This window comes from Nicotiana tabacum, chromosome 22, assembly GCF_000715075.1.
Source record: "Nicotiana tabacum cultivar K326 chromosome 22, ASM71507v2, whole genome shotgun sequence".
Taxonomy (NCBI): Eukaryota; Viridiplantae; Streptophyta; class Magnoliopsida; order Solanales; family Solanaceae; genus Nicotiana; species Nicotiana tabacum.
In genome coordinates this window covers 75,442,859-75,462,044 of record NC_134101.1, presented here as the reverse complement: position 1 = coordinate 75,462,044, position 19,186 = coordinate 75,442,859, and the positions used below count along the sequence as shown (strand labels likewise).

Below are 19,186 nucleotides of genomic sequence, written 5' to 3'. Positions count from 1 at the left end.
TTTTAATCAAGCATAAATTTTGAAGGGCAATTTTGTCTTTAACTAAGCTAATGCGTGCATTAAAACTCATTGTATTGTTAATACCATGGTTTTCTATGTATTAGTCCAAATAATGTGTATAACTAATGCACAAGTTCAAAAAGTGTATCAAATAATGTATTATTAATACACAAAGTTAATGCATGCATTATTCCAAACGACCCCTTTTGGGGTATTATTATATCTTTTTACTTGTCGTTTTATTTTATTTTCTCACTATTCAAAGAATAACAAGAGATAACTACTGCAGTGAAGATGCCCCAAATATAAATACCAAGTAGTGTTAATTTAATTCATTAAACTAACAATTGGGTAGAAAAATCTTGACTTTCAAACTCAAAATGTATGTTTGGGAATCTTACATTAACTTTCTTTGCTCCTGCGTTGGCATTTATTTTAATAAAAACTGAGTTTGTTGTACTTGAAGGCTGAAGCCGTCGCTTTTCCAAGAACAAATTAGCAACGGGAGATAGTATATATATTTATTTTTCAGAAAAAGGTTACTGTTTCTGACAAAAGATAAACTATTTTAATAGGAGTACAAATTAGCAAATAAACTAATCGGAGGGGGAGGGGGAGGGGTCGAGATTCTCTGATTATTTTCTATTTCTTGCTCTAATTTGCAAGTTCATAATTAGACATAAATTGACATCACAGAAAACATATATAGCAACATAAATGAATTGTTAGAACTTATAGTAACAATTTATCAAAGCATAGTATTGGGTGGTTCAAGCTTGTTTGCATCAATAAATTTGCATTAATGAAGGCATTGAGAATTAAGCGAAGCAGATGCAGCTATCAATTTCTTCACCTCTTTATTCAAACCGTGTGTTTTTATGTTAAGCAAATGGACATAAATATAGAAGAAGCAAAAAAGGGTTGAAACTTTGATCTAAAATCCTACAAAAGTTCAAGGGCGGGACCTGGGTGCTTCTCCCTTATTTTGACTCTTGTATTAGGAATCGCAATTGTTTTAAATAAAACACAAATTTAGCTATACACTGTATTTCCAATTATTAGTACTACTTGAATCTCATCTTTTAAACCAGTTTCTGTTTATAATATTTGAATATCATTATAAGTACATTTAATTTGCATTTTTCTATTCCATTCAATCGAATAAAAAATAGTCTAGATATTTCAATTTCTACATAACTAATTCTGTCATAAACATATTCACTTCAGGTTAAAGTTATTAGAACAAGGTAGAGTAATTGTTTTTCTCCTGGTATAAATAGTTTGGTTACGATAATTACTCCTTCAATTCACATTTGATTTTATTTTCTTCAACGTTTTTCCCTTATTTTATTTGGTACAGTTGATACAAGAGTGAGTGGGTACTAGCATGTGGGTTTGTTGCTCCATTCTTTCTGTGTACTAACAAACTTTTGAGCCCCTTTTCTTCAGTCTTTGCTCTCTTGGTACTTATCAGTCTTTTTGGTTTCTTTTTTCCCCCTCAGTTTCTGAGAGATTTGTGATTCTGGGTGTTTGTGCAGATTTGGGGTTTTGCACTGCTCAAGAAGATCAGTTTAGAGCAAAAAATAGAAAGAAAATGGCAGGAGGAGGAGCAGCTCCAGCAGCAAAGGCAAGTGAACCAGTGCCACATCCACCAAAGGATCAACTTCCCAATGTTTCTTACTGCATTACTAGCCCTCCCCCTTGGCGTAAGTCTACACATTATTATTATTATTATTATTATTATTATTATTATTATTATTATTATTATTCATTGTTCCAATTTTGGCTGAGGAGGCGAATGAGTAACAATTAGGTCCAGGTTCCATTCTCACCTACACGACAACACTTAATGTGAGCTCATTTTGCTTAATGTGGCTACAGTAGGCTGGCAACTAGATTAATGGCTAGAGAGTTGACCGTATAAATTATTATTTTGGTGGCCGACATAATATTCTCTGTATTGGGTAAAGTTAAATGTTTCTAAAATTGTTTTGAATTTCTTTCACCATGTGTATAGTAGTGGACTATTCTGATTTTGTGTAATTGTTGGAATGCAGCTGAGGCTATTCTTCTTGGATTTCAACATTATCTTGTTATGCTTGGTACCACGGTTATCATTCCTACAGCTCTGGTTCCCCAAATGGGAGGTGGAAATGTGAGGCTTCTAGACACATTGAACTTCATAACTACTTAAGATATGAATTTCTCGTGACCTCAAGTATTGTTATTGATTTTAACTGAAAGATTACCTGCCCGTTTTGCAGGAGGAAAAAGCCCAAGTTATTCAGACATTGCTATTTGTTGCTGGGCTAAACACCTTGTTGCAATCTATCTTTGGGACCAGACTGCCTGCTGTGGTTGGAGGGTCTTATACCTTTGTTGCACCTACAATCTCGATTATCCTTTCTGGCCGATGGAGTGATGAAGACCCCATATCGGTTGGTGTCTTCAAATACTGAGTCATTTTCTCTTCTATTGTTTAGATCATCTAGTGCTCTTATTGGTCGAATGTCAAAGGCAGATGATATTTGGTTTTTCTATATAGCTTTTCCATGGACTTAGTTGGTGAATACATGGGATTAGCAGTTTAACCTTTTTTATTCTCATTTAGTAAGGATGTTGGAAAAACAATTATGCTAGCGGGCTGCTCAATTTTGAAACCAAAACTCAAATCTAATCCCCATTAGTTTTGGAACCAGAAAAGGGGGTATTTGGTTCTAAAACCAAGCAAACTTAATTGCTTTTGGAAGAGTAATTTCCACTAGAAGACCAGCCCCCAAAACCCATTTTCATATTTTAGAGATTGTATTACAACCTTCCTTGTTTTCCCCTCTTGCATCATGTACGTCCCCCAGTTCTAAACCATTTTCTATACTTGCTGGCTGTTCAGACATCATGCCACAACCCCCTCTGCCTTTTTCTTCTTTCTCCTTTATGTGGTCCGGATGGTCGAACAACCATTTTTTGTTACCTTTTGACTGTTCGTAAATATGTTTAATCGACTTTTCTCATAATTTTAACAATATGAAAGTGTCTACAGTGTTTTTAAGGTTTTAATGATATTTCTTCAAACTTTTGAATGAAAATCATAACTTTAAAAATTTTGAATTACAAATCCAAGTGCCACCAGTATTTTCAAACAACCAAATCCAAACATTAACGGCAAGTTTCCATAAAATCATTTTGAGAAACAAATTTAAATATCATCTAAGTGTCAAAAGAAACTGATGCACAATTAATTCACTTTCCACTTGATGATTCATGTCAGTGCACGTTCCTTTAACTTCCCTAATGGTCAGGAAGATGTTTAGAGACGCAGAAACACAGAGGGAATCATCCATTGCATGTTGGTGATATTGGGTCTTAACTTTTGTTGATATTTTCTATGATTCATCAGAGGTTCAAGAAGATAATGCGGGCCACCCAAGGTGCACTTATTGTTGCTTCGACCCTTCAGATTGTCCTTGGCTTCAGTGGTCTCTGGCGCAATGTTACAAGGTTTGTTATATCACAAGATTTCTCCCTACATTTGAACTGAACTTCTCATATAACACCTGACTTTGTATCATTAATTAAGTGTATACTTGTCTGCTCTTGGATATTGTTATGCTATACTAATGGTCAAGTAATTGCTTTAAGGATTACTTTTTGTGGTTTGAGGTCTTCTCAGTTATGTCGACTCTTTTGTACAATATACTAGCTCTTATTTGCATTATACTAGCTCTGATTTGCATTTTACTACCCGTGGATTCTTAGGTTATTGAGCCCTCTTTCAGCTGTTCCTTTGGTTTCTCTTGTTGGCTTTGGGCTTTATGAGTTTGGTTTTCCTGGGGTAAGTAGAAACTCGCTACACTTTTCTTGCATTACAATATTCATTCAATGATAATTGTTGAATTTACTTCATCTTTGTTTAGGTTGCCAAATGTGTTGAAGTTGGGTTGCCAGAGCTAGTCCTTTTAGTTATTTTCTCTCAGGTGGAATGCTTTGTCTAGAAATCATATATTCTTCTTAAACATTATTTTACGAGCAAGACATCATAGGATATAAGTTGCCATTTTTTGTTTTTGTTTTTGAGATATAAGTTGTGCATTCTTGATAATGCTGGTTATTGCAGTATTTGGCCCATTTGATACGCCCAGGGAAGAATATCTTTGATCGTTTTGCTGTTATTTTCACGGTGGCCATCGTGTGGATTTATGCACACCTACTCACTGTTGGTGGGGCTTACAATGGAAAGCCACCAAAGACACAAGCAAGCTGCAGAACTGATCGTGCTGGACTCATTAATGGTGCTCCATGGCAAGTGCTTTTCTCTCCTTCTCCTTTCCAATTTCCTAATATTACTGGCATGGGTCTCACGTACGGAAATTTTTTCGTATTTTTATATATGTCGGTCCAAAATTATTGATAAAGCAAAACTCCTTGGTAAAACCTGCAACCTTATAATCTATTGCAGTTTGCAGACATAGAAATGAAAAGGATTCTACAGTATGCTGTAAAAGTTGTGTTCTAGGGAAGTGGCTCAAGTTGGCACAGCACAAGGAGGAAACTAGGATGCTTATATTGGGACATAGGAGTAGTTTCCAGTAACCTATATGACATTACAAATTTCAACATAATGACACTTTGTTTTGACATATGAAATAGGCCATAGTTTTTCTACTCTTAACTCTTAGATTTTAAGAAATCTAGAGTGTAATGTGCCTTGTTCTTTTTGCACTCTCTAAAAGTTATTACCCTAGTAGCTCCTGTTATCAATTCTTACTAATAAAGATAAAAAAGTAGCTTCTATAGGCAAAAGTTCTGGAAGAGACTGGAAGTTGGTGTGTACTTATCCATTAAACTGACCTTGCCTTATTTTATTGAAATGGAATACAAGAAGAGAATAAGAGAGATAGGTCTCTAGGTATTTGAGCTATATGAATTCGCATGGGATGATCAAACAACAACAACAAACCCAATGTAATCCCACAAGTGGGTCTGGGAAGGGTATACACAACCTTACCCCTACCTTGCGAAGGTAGAGAGGCTCGCATGGGATGCTCAATTGTGCTTTTTCTTTCACCATCAATTTAGTCACAACTGATTAACTGCTTGTGCTGGTTTGTTATTGCCACGTCAAGCATAACTGGCAGATACGACGATGCTGCTACAGATTAGGAAAAGTAAGCACAAGCTTATAAAGACTGATGGGTGTCCCAAAGTAACCTATCCGATTCTCATATTGTCAACTGCATAGATAGTTGGTCAATTTTTTGAAATATGGAGAAGCAAGAATATTTCCTTTTCTACTCTCTAGGAACCTAACAAAATTACTTTATGTTCTCCCTTTCATATTTTTTTACTAATGGTCTTATGATTGTAACATGGGATGCGTATTGTTTGAAAAACGTTTAATTCTGCTTATTACTCGCATGAAGTTATTTTGTTAGTTCAGCAGTGTTCTTAATAAGTTCTGTTAGTCCATTAGGAAAATATTTCTATGAACTTACAAGGTAACCTATAATTTTGTAAACTTAATGATTTTCTCTTTTTCCTTGCTGGTTTGAATCTGCAGGATTAGTATTCCTTACCCCTTCCAATGGGGACCTCCGTCATTCGATGCTGGTGAAGCTTTTGCTATGATGATGGCTACTTTTGTTTCTCTTGTAGAGGTTGGTTCACCCGTCAGAGCTTTTGAATATTCTGAATGTTTTATTATCTTATTTTGGCAGGTTTTGCAAAAATTTTAGGTTCAGGTTGCTCCTTTTGTTGTTTTCTGTTGCTAATTCCTCTATGATCTTGTTTGTCTTATATTTGGCTACAGTGGTAATTTGGTATTATGACACATCCGATTGTTGTTTCAGATTTTGTGTGCTTCTTACCTTTATCTACTCTTTCTTTCTTTGTGCTACCCCTTTTTTTACTCACCTTTTTGCATCCTTTTCAATTCTTGTGCGATTCAACACCTTCCTTTTTCGTCATTCTTTTTGAAGAAAAAGATACTTCTATGCTCTGAAAGAGATTGACCTTGAACTAACTTCCTTTCATGCTTGCGGTTTTGGTGTTTTCAGTCCACTGGTGCTTTCGTTGCAGTTGCAAGATATGCAAGTGCCACTCCCTTGCCGCCATCCATACTTAGCCGTGGTGTTGGTTGGCAGGTAAACAGGTTTTCTTCCCGAGAATCCTCCCCCTCCCTCACCCTCTTGTAAAATAAGCAAAGAAAAGTAAAGCAGAATGTTCTGTTGGATTTCATTGAAGTGGAGCTTTACTCGGAATCAAATGCATATGATCTTTAGGGAGGTTTATGTGAAGTAGGAAAATAGATTAGGAAAACTACACAAAGTTGGAACGTCATTGACTCCTCCAGTATCACCATTTTCCACATGCACAAGAATTATGAATTGTTTTGGGTAACTCCGACACCCAACTCTATGACTTTCTTCTCATTATACTAGTCAAAATCTGTGTCCACTCAACTGCAAGTCTGCAACCCTACATGTCTAATCCGGATCATTCCTTTGTACATTTATTTTGAATCTAATGCCAATTTGAGTAATTTTTGTTACTGAAATTTCGCATTGGATCCACTTCGGGCGTGACAATACGTGGCAGATATAATATTTCTTTAGATAGCAGATATCATACCTAATGACGTTAAGGGATTGGAACCGTCCCAATTCCCTGCGTTCCTATCTAAAGTATTGGAACTCAGTAGTTGTCTCTCTGTTGCTTCGTGATGTGTTTTCTGGAAATATTCTTCTTCTCCACTCTCTATCTTTTGTTTTCTGCCTTCCATTTAGCTAAGGACTTTTTATTTTGGAGAATGAGACACAGAAATTAAGTATTACATGCCAATGATACGGGAATTTTCTCCCGTTAAACTTTCACTCTAGTTGTTGTGATATATCATAATATATACTTCTAACACACTCATTAACCCAGAAGTTTAATTTAAAGAAAACAAGGGTCTAGAAGGACAGCCGAAAAGTAAAAAGCGCTTACCCAGTTCATGAAGTGTTCCCAGACTAGTTGGGGTAGGGGGAGAGTGGGCTTGACATATATCATGCAGCCTTCCCATCGTTCTCATTGAATAATACGGCATCATGGGAAGAGGTAAAAAAGGTCATTTGGTGTTATATTCACTTTTAGAGTGGAGGTAGATTTGAGATTGGAAAGGAAGACATGTATTTTTCTTGTCAACGAGGTTCATGAGAAGTATTGATTGTTTGCTATCCCTTCTACTACCCCTTGCAACCTTCACTCTAAATTTTTTCTGATGAACTTTCTTGCTCTCTTTAATTTTGAAACATTCTGTTTACCTCAGGGTGTTGGAATTTTACTATCAGGACTGTTTGGCACTGGGAATGGATCTTCTGTATCTGTGTAAGTCCAGACAAAAACCTTCTGCAGCTCGATAGTCTCTCATACACTAGTTGACTAAGCCCTCACTTTTTCTCTCATACCTCAGGGAGAATGCTGGTCTTTTAGCACTGACACGTGTTGGCAGTAGAAGAGTTGTTCAGATATCAGCTGGGTTCATGATTTTCTTCTCAATTCTTGGTAAATCACTTCTCTAACAATTTTATCAAAAAACTTCTTGTGGATTATTTTGATATTTGGTTCTCCCACGTTCTGAGGATTTGTCTTGACAACACTATTATCATCAGGGAAATTTGGAGCAGTCTTTGCTTCAATTCCAGCACCCATTGTAGGTGCTTTATACTGCCTTTTCTTCGCTTATGTAGGTACGTATACATGTAAGGCAAGCACTTGCGCACTGGCAAAGTCTTTCATGTTATTCATAGTTTGTGAATTGTGAATGTTCATTCTTTGCAGGCGCGGGAGGCTTAGGCTTCCTTCAGTTCTGCAATCTTAATAGCTTCCGCACCAAGTTTATATTAGGTTTCTCTGTCTTCCTGGGTTTGTCCGTCCCACAGTACTTCAATGAGTATACTGCCGTTGCTGGTTATGGACCTGTTCACACACATGCAAGATGGGTATGACAAATTGGCATCTAAATATGTCTTAACATTTGATGTATGTTGCATTCTAGTCATGTTGTAAGAGCTTTTGCGGTTTGTTATTGTTCAGTTCAACGACATGGTCAATGTGCCATTTCAATCGAAAGCTTTTGTGGCGGGTGTTGTGGCTTATTTTCTAGACAACACGATGCACAAAAAGGATGGCCAGACAAGAAAGGACAGAGGCAAGCACTGGTGGGACAAGTTCAAGTCCTTTAAGACTGACACAAGAAGTGAGGAATTCTACTCCCTCCCTTTCAATCTAAACAAGTATTTCCCATCTGTGTGATTGGTAACAGCATAGAGGCAGAAGATTTCATACTTCATACTTCCACTTGCTTTCTTCCTGACCCTTGAAATCTGAAAGAAACAAGTATTTTCTTTCATATGTACCCTCTTAGAAGTATAGATAGTCCAACCATTTTGAAGAAGATTAGGACTACAGTTATTAGTTAAGTTTTCTCATTGTTGTAAATTCATGGTTATATGGATTTAACTGGCGCAATGAAGCAAGTTTGCTTCTTTCAAACTCTTGTCCTGATGTGTGCAGCAAAAACTCCAGTATGATAGGAGAAAGGAATCTTTTGAATACAAGGGGAAAGGAATTTGTTACAGTAGCTGGCTAGAATTCTTTTTTCATAATATATATAGAGAACAGTCAAAAGTGACAAGTACAAACAACAGAACACTTGATGAATATTTTGACAAAGGAAGATTGTATAGGACATACAATCATTTATGTAACCAATTAAATGATGGTGCTGGTACACTGGTACTGAAGAGGAGAAAAGGAAATTGGACCACTATGAATCGTCCTTCGTTGGATTTGAAGACAGGAAAAGCATACACAGAATTGGACAGGCACTTCGATAATTTTTTGTTGTCCTTTTCTTGGGTTGGAAGAGGAACCAAATTTTGACAACCAACCAGTGTCAGATATTCATGTTGATTAGGGCAATATAATACACTTATACTATAAGAGTTTTTACACTCTTACTAAACTCTACTTATGACATGCAAATTACATATAGTTATTTTCTAGGTGATTTGATAATGTAAATAAATTTGATACCGAGATGTATAAGTTTTTTTTTTCTTCACGAGTGTCTTGTCCAAGTCCTTATCTCTTTTCTTTTGGGTATGTAAATCATAAAAAATTTAGTCAAACATAGTGTTTCCCCTCGTGGTTTGTTTGGAAGCTACGGTATGTTCACTTTCATCTCATTGAATCATTTTGTATGCAAAAATTGTAAAAACAATGGTTAATAAGAAATATATCATTGTGAAAAAGAAAATCAATCATTACAAGAGAAATAAGAAAATTCAAGAAGATCGACTAAATTAAAGTGATATGCATTGTCATCCAAATATCTAATCTGTTAAGAATCTTTTTGTTTCTTATATTGACACTCCTCCAACACATTTCAGGTATTTACAATCTATAATTAAATAAATAACAAGTATTATCTCGTTGCTAAAGATTCTTAACATTTCCAGTGGTGGCGCGAAAAAATAAACACTTCCAGTGGACCATAAGAATATAAACTACTTCGTGAACGAAAATGGTAGATTGAATTTAACAACTGCAACAGCTGGGGACAATTAAATTGAAAGAATGCTGTTGCATAATACCAAACAAGAAATCTATTGTTAATGGATTTATAACTCAATTGTTTATTTTAGTTTTGGTTGGATTAATGTGTAATTTTTTATGCAAATTGTTGCTCCCAAACGCAAATATACTTGCCGTACAAGTAATATAGGATTGTAAGTCCAGATATCGTACTCACATGGACTTGTGATGAACTATTTACTAAATTAAATTAAGACAATTAATCTATTCAAGCGATTTTCTAAAGTATGAATATTTAACTAAAACTAATGTAGAGTAGCAAATTAAGCGATTACAGAAAACAAGTCGGCAAACTTGGAGACGAATTCAATGAGAAAATATTCCAGAGCTATGGGTCAACTAACAATCCCGTTGAGTTTTCTACTTAAATTGTCTAATTAATTTATCTGGTTATTGATTGACAAGGTTAATATTACTCGTAGTATTCTCTCAAAGTACTACTTGCCTATTCAAGCTAACCTAACGCCTATATTCCTATGAAGTTAGGATTAACAAGAACGCATTAATAATTCCCGTATAGTAACCAAGCAAGGCGATTAGGTATATCCCTATCCTAACCACAAATCCATTCCCCGTAATTCAGGTTCAAGATCTTGCTATACTCAATCTTATATGCAATCTAAAATTCCTTCTCCCGAGTTCAATCCTAGATTCGTAGATAGTATTCAATTGGTGATCAAACAATCAAATAATTAAGCGCAAGATTGAATAAATAAACCAATATGATAAAATAATAAGAACAATCCAAACTTCAAACTACACCGTTCATATAACACCCACAACTCTAGAACTAATAAACTATGAGATTAAAGGAAGGGAAGAGAAGAAAAACTAGTTGGAAGTCTCCTCTAAACGTGATTTCGTTCTCCTCTCCAAAATGGCGTGTTATCCTCCCAAAAATATGTTAGATCTCCTCCAAATTAGGTTTAGAACCTTTTTTTATACAAATTAGGACCGTGTAGGACATAAATAACCTTATCCCGGACGAAATAGAAAATATTTTGCAACACAGGGTCCAGGCCAGCGCGTCGCGCTGGCCTAGCTAGGGGTGTTCATGGTTTGATTTGGATCAGGTTTCCCCTAAAAAGAAACCAAACCAAGTAAGTCGGTTCTTCAAATATTGGAACCAAACAAAATCAATTAAGTCGATTTTTTATCGATTCGGTTTTTGTCGGTTTTTTGATTTTTTTGGTTATTTATCGGTTTGTTTTCTTAAATATGAGACATACACTACCAAACACATATTTCGGTATATTTTCAACGTAACACTATCAAACCAATTGCTCTTTGAGAAATCTATCATTTACCAAGATATATTGATGATAATTGAATCAAATAGTGATGAATAATTTAATTACTCAATTAAAAATCGATTATTTTTAACATGAAATAAATTCTTGTACTTAGCAAAAGAAAAATACAAATCAAACTAGAATGTAAAAGCAAAGAATTAAATTATTATAATAGCAAAGAACTAGACTAAAAATATAAATGACTAATATGTATCATAAAATTTTAAAAATTTTATATAAAAATATACATATATATAGGTGTAATAATAAATTTAAATAGCTATTTCTATAGTCGGTTTGGTTCGGTTATTTTTTTATTAAAATCAAAACAAATTTGATCATTTTTTAAAATTTAAAACCAAAACCAAACCAAACCTAAAAAGTATCATTTTTTTGGTCGGTTTGGTTCGGTTTTTCGGGTTTTTATGAACACCCCTACCTTCAGGACAGAGTTCAGCACGATGATGACAGAGATGTGACTATTGTTGACGATGGGGTATTGAGGATGCAAATATGAAACCAAAATTTCTATACAAGCCAACAATCCCAAAATCGGCAGTACAAGTCATAAGCTCTACTAAGTTCCCTAAAAAATTTCTAAGTACAACTGTTCCGGAATAGCAATAAACTGTACCAAAATATAACTTTCGAAGGTGACTCCGAGGCCTGCGAACGAGACGACAGGTATACCTTGAAGTCTCTACTGCAATATCTAATTCGCTATCTAACAATCAACAAACTTCGAAGTACCTGGATTTGTATAAAAAAAGTGCAGAAGTTTAGTATGAGTACACCAACCCTGTAAGTATCAAGACTAACCTCGGTGGAGTAGTGACGAGGTACAGTTAAGACACTCACTAGAAAAAATATCCTGTGCAGTATAGAAGTATAAAAATAATAACGGAAAGCGGAAATCAGTAAATGGCAACAAGAACCAACAAGTGATATAAATACTAAAGCAATAAGAACATCGTGAAGTATCAATAAAACCAAAAAAGGAATACAAGGACAATCAATTAATCAAGTCGTTCTAACACAAGTTTCACAACGAAATCACCTGTGGTACTTCATCTCATAGTCACAAGTCACGGGTCTCAACCCACCATCATATACTTACGAAACCTCATGCCTATATCTCGCATCACAACCGCATAGACAACTCACATGTCAATATCCCAATCCGCCTGACATGATCACAGACTCACAATCACAATCCGCCCAATATAATCACAGGCTCACAATCGTAATCCGCCCGGCATGGTCACATGCTCATTATCAACATGGAAACAAATAATACAAGCACACATGGGCATGATAAATCAATGTCAAGTTTCATACTCCTGAGTTAGTATAAGTGGCATGCTACGGTGTATGCTTGTGCGAGTGTACTACTGCAGCCTCAGTCAACAAGTGATATTAAAGACATCGAATAGCTCATCGGAACAACAAAGAAAGTCACGCAAGGTGTATGACAAACACAAGAAAGAAACACACCATCACACGAAAATCACCAACACAATATCCCAAAACCATCACACATCATCCCTAACATTGCCACCCTTATCTATCCGATAGCCACCCATATCACTCCGCCCTGACATTATCATTAGCTACCCCTATCTATCCTATATCTACCCGTATCACTCCGTATAATAGCCACCCTTATCGCTCCTCCCAGACAATAACACAATAGCCACCTGTATCACTCCATACATTCAACAACAGTGAGATGCCACCCTTATGCCCCGCATGACAACAACAACGGTGAAATGCCACCCTTATACTCCGCATAACAACAACAACGGCAAAGTGCCACCATTATACTCAGCATAACAACAACCAAACCACACAAAAATTCACATGTGCTATCATCACAACAACACAATATAACAACTCGTATAACAATTGCCCGTAGGCCACAACCTATCCAAAGATTCAACGATATCAATATTTTTACAACAAATAGACCACGACTCAACACAACATATATAGAATCTTAATGACAATAAAATGAGCGAAAAAGTAACTCTACAAGGAACAACACCCCTCTTTAAACACAACTTCAACTAGAATAGATTATGTATCTCGATAACCTCAATTTCAATTAATTGTTTAAGGATAACCTCGATAGTGATAGTACTTCCATGGAATGGCAAACTTTGGACCCTAGTGTATGAATTAGGCTAATCATGAAAGGGATGGCGCGAACTAGCACTACGTCTAAATGCATGAGAACAACCAGACAGCAAAAAGATATCATGTGACGACAATTCAACTAAGAGTAGCCCACAATAAAAGAAATCACATAATGATAAGAGTGATAAAAACTCCAAATAAGCATATAAGAGCAAGCTCGACAACTGAAGAATGTGACATGTGATGACAACTTCAAATAAAGCATCTGATAGTAGACATGACGAATAAAAGATATAACATGTGCTAACAATTCCAAATAAGTACATAAAAGATGCCTAAGAGTCTAGACCGGTCAATTTCCACATATAAGCCCGGGTACGTACTCGTCACCTCGCGTACACGGCTTTCACATGACACAAATAGCACAAACAACTCAAAACCTAAGGAGTAGTTTCCCCCCACAAAGTTAGGCAAGATACTTAACTCAAAGAAGCTAGACCGATACTCTAAAATGACCTTCTCGTGTGAAACAACCTCTGGACGGATCAAATCTAGCCAAAATAATTTCATATCATGAATAAAAACCATAGAAAACAATTCCGGATAATAAATGTTCGATCTTTAATGAAAACTAAAATAGTCAACCCAAAAAATAACCTCGGGACCGCACTTCAGAACCTGATAAAATTCATAAAATCTGAACATCAATTCCGATTCGAGTCCAACCACACCAAATTTATCCAATTTCGACATCAATTCATCCTTTAATCCATCATTTTATATTTTTTAAAGTTTTTTGAAAGTTTTCACAAAATTCTCATTTTTTCCCAACTCAAACCACTAATTTAATGATAAAAATAAAGATAAAATCATGAAATAAAATCAAATCTGGGTAAAGAACACTTACCCCAATCCAACACGTGAAGAACCCCTTAAACATCGCTCAAATTCGAGGTCTACAACTCAAGATATGATAAAAATGGCCAAACTCTCGAAATAAAGTACTTTTATATTTTACCCAGATATTACACATCGCGATTGCAGAACATTCCTCGCGATCGCGAAGAACAAAATGAAGGCTGCCAAACATAACCTTGTGCGAATGCGCTAACACTGCCGCAAATGCAACTCACATCGACCTTCTCTTACGCGATTGCGAACCAATTGATGCAAACGCGGAGAACAAATCTGGATGCCCCCTTCTAGCTCTATCTCTATGCGAGTGCGGAAGACACGTTATGAATGCGGACCACAGCAACTGGACCTTCACGATCACGTGCACACAGTTGCGACCGCGATGGACAAAAACACTGAGCTCCCATAATCACTTCGGGACCAAAGCTTTATCTTTGCGATCGCAAAGAGCAACGGTCACACAAGAAACGAGCAACTTTAAAGCATGAAGAAATGGCTCGTAGCCCATCCAAAACACACATGCGACCCTCGCGACCCCGTCTAAACATACCAACAAGTTCCATAACATAATGCGGACCTGCTCGAGGCCTTAAATCACATTAAACAACATCAAAACTATGAATCGCGCCTCAAATCGAACTTATTTAACTTATGAACTTTCAACTTTTACAACTCGCGCCGAATCATATCAAATCAACCCGGATGTCAAATTTTGCATGCATTTCCAAATGATACAACGGAGCTATACCAACTCTCGGAATCAAAATCCGAACCCGATATCCACAAAGTCAACTACCGGTCAAACCTCTCACTCTTCCAAACCTTCAACTTTCCAATTTTCGCCGAAATGCATCAATTTAACCTACGGACCTCCAAATCCAAATCCGGACACAAGCCTAAGTCCAAAATTACCATAAGAAGCTATTGGAATCATCTAAACACTATTCCGTAGTCGTCTACACAAAAGTCAAATTTCGGTCAACTCTTACCGCTTAAGCTTCTAAAATAAGAATTGTTCTTCCAAATTGATCCCGAATCATCCGAAAACCGAACCTGGTCACTCATGGAAGTCATATTACATAATACGAAGCTGCTCGAGACCTTAAGCCACCAAATGAGACGCTAATTCTCAAAATGACCGGTCGGGTCGTTACATCCTCCCCCTTTTAATCAAACGTTCATCCTCGAACGTACCAATAACCATTTCGAAGTCACCAAATCACTGAATGAACTTACCGTACATATACTTGCGGGATCCACATAGGCCAACAACACCATATCAACAGAAATTTCTCTTCCAACCCATACTAATAAGCCTTAGAACCAAAAGTTTCACCATCTGATCATTTCCCAATGACTTAATTCCCACATTGACACACGGTATCAGCCTCAACCAGCTGCAACAACCCATTCCTACACCCACGAGGTACAACCACACGACGTGACACATCACACATATGCCCATAACAACAACCACAATAGCTGCCCATAATCACATCCAACACCTACAATTAACTTCATACCAGCTAGAACCCTGTTCCAAACCCTCACAACACTGACAACGATGCAAGAAGCATGAAGATCCCATAGCTATTCAATCAAATCAACAAGTCACATCTAATGCCACCTAGGCACACACCTCGCAAGCTAAAACCCAATAAGCACAACGTGAATATCACTAAATATGCAAGGAGAAACATATGAGAGAACTATCAAACAAGCCCGACAGGCACAACTCCTTATCATTACCATACTACGAATCAATTCTACAAGGGAGAATCAAAACATATGAACTAACCATATAGATCTCATCCTAATATAACCCCACCATGGCACGTAGCCCGGTTCAAACATATCAAACCATATGAAAATGCGAGGATCCCATCCTCATCTCTGAATCACAAGTAGAATACACATCATACCAACCGAAACCTTCCACTAATTTAATTCCGCGAAACAACATCACAACATGTAACGAACTCCCATACAAGTAGAGCATCTAAATCAAAATTCTAACAAAACATTCTAGAAATCACATCAAAACCTACCGTAATGAGTAACAGAAAGTCACTTCTAGTCTCATAGTTCTCCATAGCTAACAAAACAAAATGATAGACACGAGCTACCACTACAGAATCTCCCAACAAGGGTAAACACAAAAACAAAGTACAAAATCACGAAACTCACCCATATGTGAAGCAAGATAAGAGGACTCACCCTGATAAGCAGAACCAAATCAAGATAAGAATGATGCTCCTCTATAACAATCGAAACCATACATGTAAAGAAACCATCCGGTGCAGCAGCCTTAGCCCTATCATAGAAAGCATATCAACGGGTTGAGCCTCCCCCTCTAGGGCGTCCTCTACCCACTTGTCCTTCACCCTAACTAGTTGTGCAGATGACGTAGCAACTGAAATGAAGCCCGTAGCTTGAGTGCTCTGTTGAAATTCGCCTCTCTCGAGTCTGGGACAATCTCTCATGATGTGCCTGCTATCACCACACTTATAATAACACCTCTGCGGGCATGGCGGCTCATACCGAGTCAGTACCGAATAACTGGAATAACTTTCGTAGGAACCCCGTGTCGGTGATGCACTAAAAGATGACTGCCCCACATGAGTACCCTGACTAACTGGAGCACCATGAGTAGTCTGAAGTGCGGACTGGACTGGCTGACTGCCTGAGCCTCCGCCATGATGGGTCATAGCTGAAGAGTAGAATCCACTGAACCCTCTAGAACCTCGATATCTCTTGGTTTCCTTATTCTCCATCTCCTTACCCCGAATACGCTCTAACATCCTGGCAGTCTTCACTACCTACTGAAATAGAGTATCAGTCTGCAACTCCCGAGCCATGCAGAACCTAAGATCATAACTGAGCCCCTTAATGAATCTACGGACTCGCTCTCTGACTGTAGGAACCAAAGTAGGTGCATGAGGGGATAAATTATTGAACCTGATGGCATACTCCGACACAGTCATGGTGACCTGACACAACTACTCAAACTCTGTGCGTCATACATCCCGAAGAGTCTGGGGAACAAACTCTCTCGAGAACATCTCGAAAAACTGAGTCCATGAAAGTGAAGCTCTATCGGTTGGGTTACCCTCCTCGTAAACCCGCCACCACTGATACGATGCTCCTGATAGCTGGAATGTAGTAAAAGCAACCATACTCGCCTCCATAATACCCATGGTGCGGAGAATACGTTGGCACTCCTCTAGAAAACCATCTGCATCCTCTGAAGCCAAACCACTGAAAGTAGGAGGGTGATACTTCTTGAACCTCGCAAGTCTAAGCTGCTCCTCCTCTGATGCCCCTGGCCTATTCTCAGACTGAACCGAAATAACAGGCTGTACCAGCACCATACCCGGAACCTGACCAATGTGAGCCCACTGCTCTGGAGTACCAGCGGTGAAAGTCTGAGCTCCTCCCCCAATCTGCGAAGTAGCTGGTGCAACGGGGATCAATCCTACCTGAACCAATGTACCAAACATGCTCAGGAACTGCACTAAAGTCTCCTGAAGTCCGGGGGTCACAACAGGCACCTCCGGTACCTGTCCCCCAATCGAAGCTACTAGCGGCTCCTCAGCTGCTACTCTAACAGGTGCTCTAGCTGCGGTGTGTGCCCTTCCTCGGCCTCTACCTTGGCCCCGGCCTCTCGCGGCTCAAGCAGGGGGCACTGGTGTCGGCTCAGCTGATTTGGTAGTGCGTGTCCTCACCATCTATGAGAGAATAGAGATACAAAGGCTCAAACTACGAAATCAACAAATGCGCACGACAAGAATGAAATAAGTGGAGACTTTTTCTAATAGTTCTGTAGCCTCTCGAAGATAGGTATAGACGTCTTCGTACCGATCCGCAAGACTCTACTAAACTCTCTTATGACTCATAGCACCTATGAACCTAGAGTTCTGATACCAACTTGTCATGACCCCAGTTTCCCTCCGTAGGATGTCGTGATGGCACCTAGTCTTTAAGATTAGGTAAGCCTAATACTTACTGAAATAAATGACAAAATTCAACCAACAACTATTAAATATGAAACCGAAATTTCTATACAAGCCAACAATCCCAAAACCAGTAGTACGAGTCATAAGCTCTACTGAGTTTACTAGAAAATCTCTAAGTACAATAGTTTCGGAATAACAATAAACTGTACAAAAATATAACTTTCGAAGGTGACTACGAGGCCTGCGAACGCGATGACAGGTATACCTTGAAGACTCCATCGCAATATATGATCCGCTATCTAACAATCAACAGACTCCGAAGTACCTGGATCTGCACACAAAAAAATGTACAGAAGTGTAGTATGAGTACACTACGGTCGGTACCCAGTAAGTATCAAGAGTAAGTAGTGACGAGGTACAAATCAAGATACTCACTAGACAAAATATCATGTGCAGTATAGAAGCATAAAACTAATAACGAAAAGCGAAAATCAGTAAATGGCAACAAGAACCAACAAGTGATATAAATAGTAAAGCAATAAGAACACCGTGAAATATCAATAAAACCAAAAATGGAATACAAGAACAATCAATTAATCAAGTCGTTCTAACACAAGTTTCACAACAAATTCACCCGTGGTACTTCATCTCATAGTCACAAGTCACGGGTCTCAACCCACTATCATATACTTACGGCACCTTGTGCCCACATCTCGCATCACAATCGTACAGACAACTCACGTGCCAATATTCCAATCCCCCGGCATGATCACAGGCTCACAATCACAATCCGTCCGGCATAGTCACAAACTCACAATCGCAATCTACCCGGCATGGTCACAGGCTAATTATCAACATGGAAACAAATAATATAAGAACATATGTGCATGATAAATCAACGCCAAGTTTCATACTCCCGAGCTAGTATAAGTGGCATGCTACGGTGTATTCTTGTGCGAGTGTACTACTGCAGCCCCAGTCAATAAGTAATATCAAGGACATCGAATAGCTCATCGAAACAACAAAGCAAGTCATGCAAGGTGTATGACAAACACAAGGAAAAACACAGCATCACACAAAAATCACCAACACCATGTCCCCAAACCATCACACATCATCCCTGACATTGCCACCCTTATCTCTCCGATAGTCACCCGTATCGCTCCATACATTCAACAACAGTGAGATGCCACCCTTATGCCCCGTATGACAATAACAACGGTGAAATACCACCCTAATACTCTGTATAAC

At 37.9% G+C, this 19,186-nt stretch overlaps 1 protein-coding gene across 9 annotated transcripts; it reads left to right on the top strand.

Annotated features, from left to right (window-relative positions):
- The first annotated feature begins 708 nt into the window (after window positions 1–708).
- On the top strand, window positions 709–9,103 carry LOC107821906 (nucleobase-ascorbate transporter 6). Of its 9 annotated transcripts, XM_075244211.1 has the most exons (16): window positions 1,265–1,463; window positions 1,539–1,706; window positions 2,058–2,155; window positions 2,265–2,438; window positions 3,398–3,498; window positions 3,757–3,832; window positions 3,915–3,974; window positions 4,115–4,299; window positions 5,558–5,654; window positions 6,054–6,140; window positions 7,307–7,365; window positions 7,451–7,542; window positions 7,650–7,727; window positions 7,819–7,979; window positions 8,074–8,236; window positions 8,554–9,103. In XM_075244211.1, the coding sequence occupies exons 2-16, from the start codon at window positions 1,595–1,597 to the stop codon at window positions 8,568–8,570; spliced, it is 1,560 nt and encodes a 519-aa protein (XP_075100312.1). In that variant the 5' UTR covers window positions 1,265–1,463; window positions 1,539–1,594; the 3' UTR covers window positions 8,571–9,103. The 9 variants fall into 9 exon arrangements, with proteins under 9 accessions (XP_016503853.1, XP_016503855.1, XP_075100311.1 ...); XM_016648367.2 differs by lacking the exon at window positions 1,265–1,463 and adding an exon at window positions 709–969 and having other exon boundaries at window positions 8,074–9,103; XM_016648369.2 differs by lacking the exon at window positions 1,265–1,463 and adding an exon at window positions 1,058–1,247 and having other exon boundaries at window positions 8,074–9,103.
- Window positions 9,104–19,186: the final 10,083 nt, after the last annotated feature.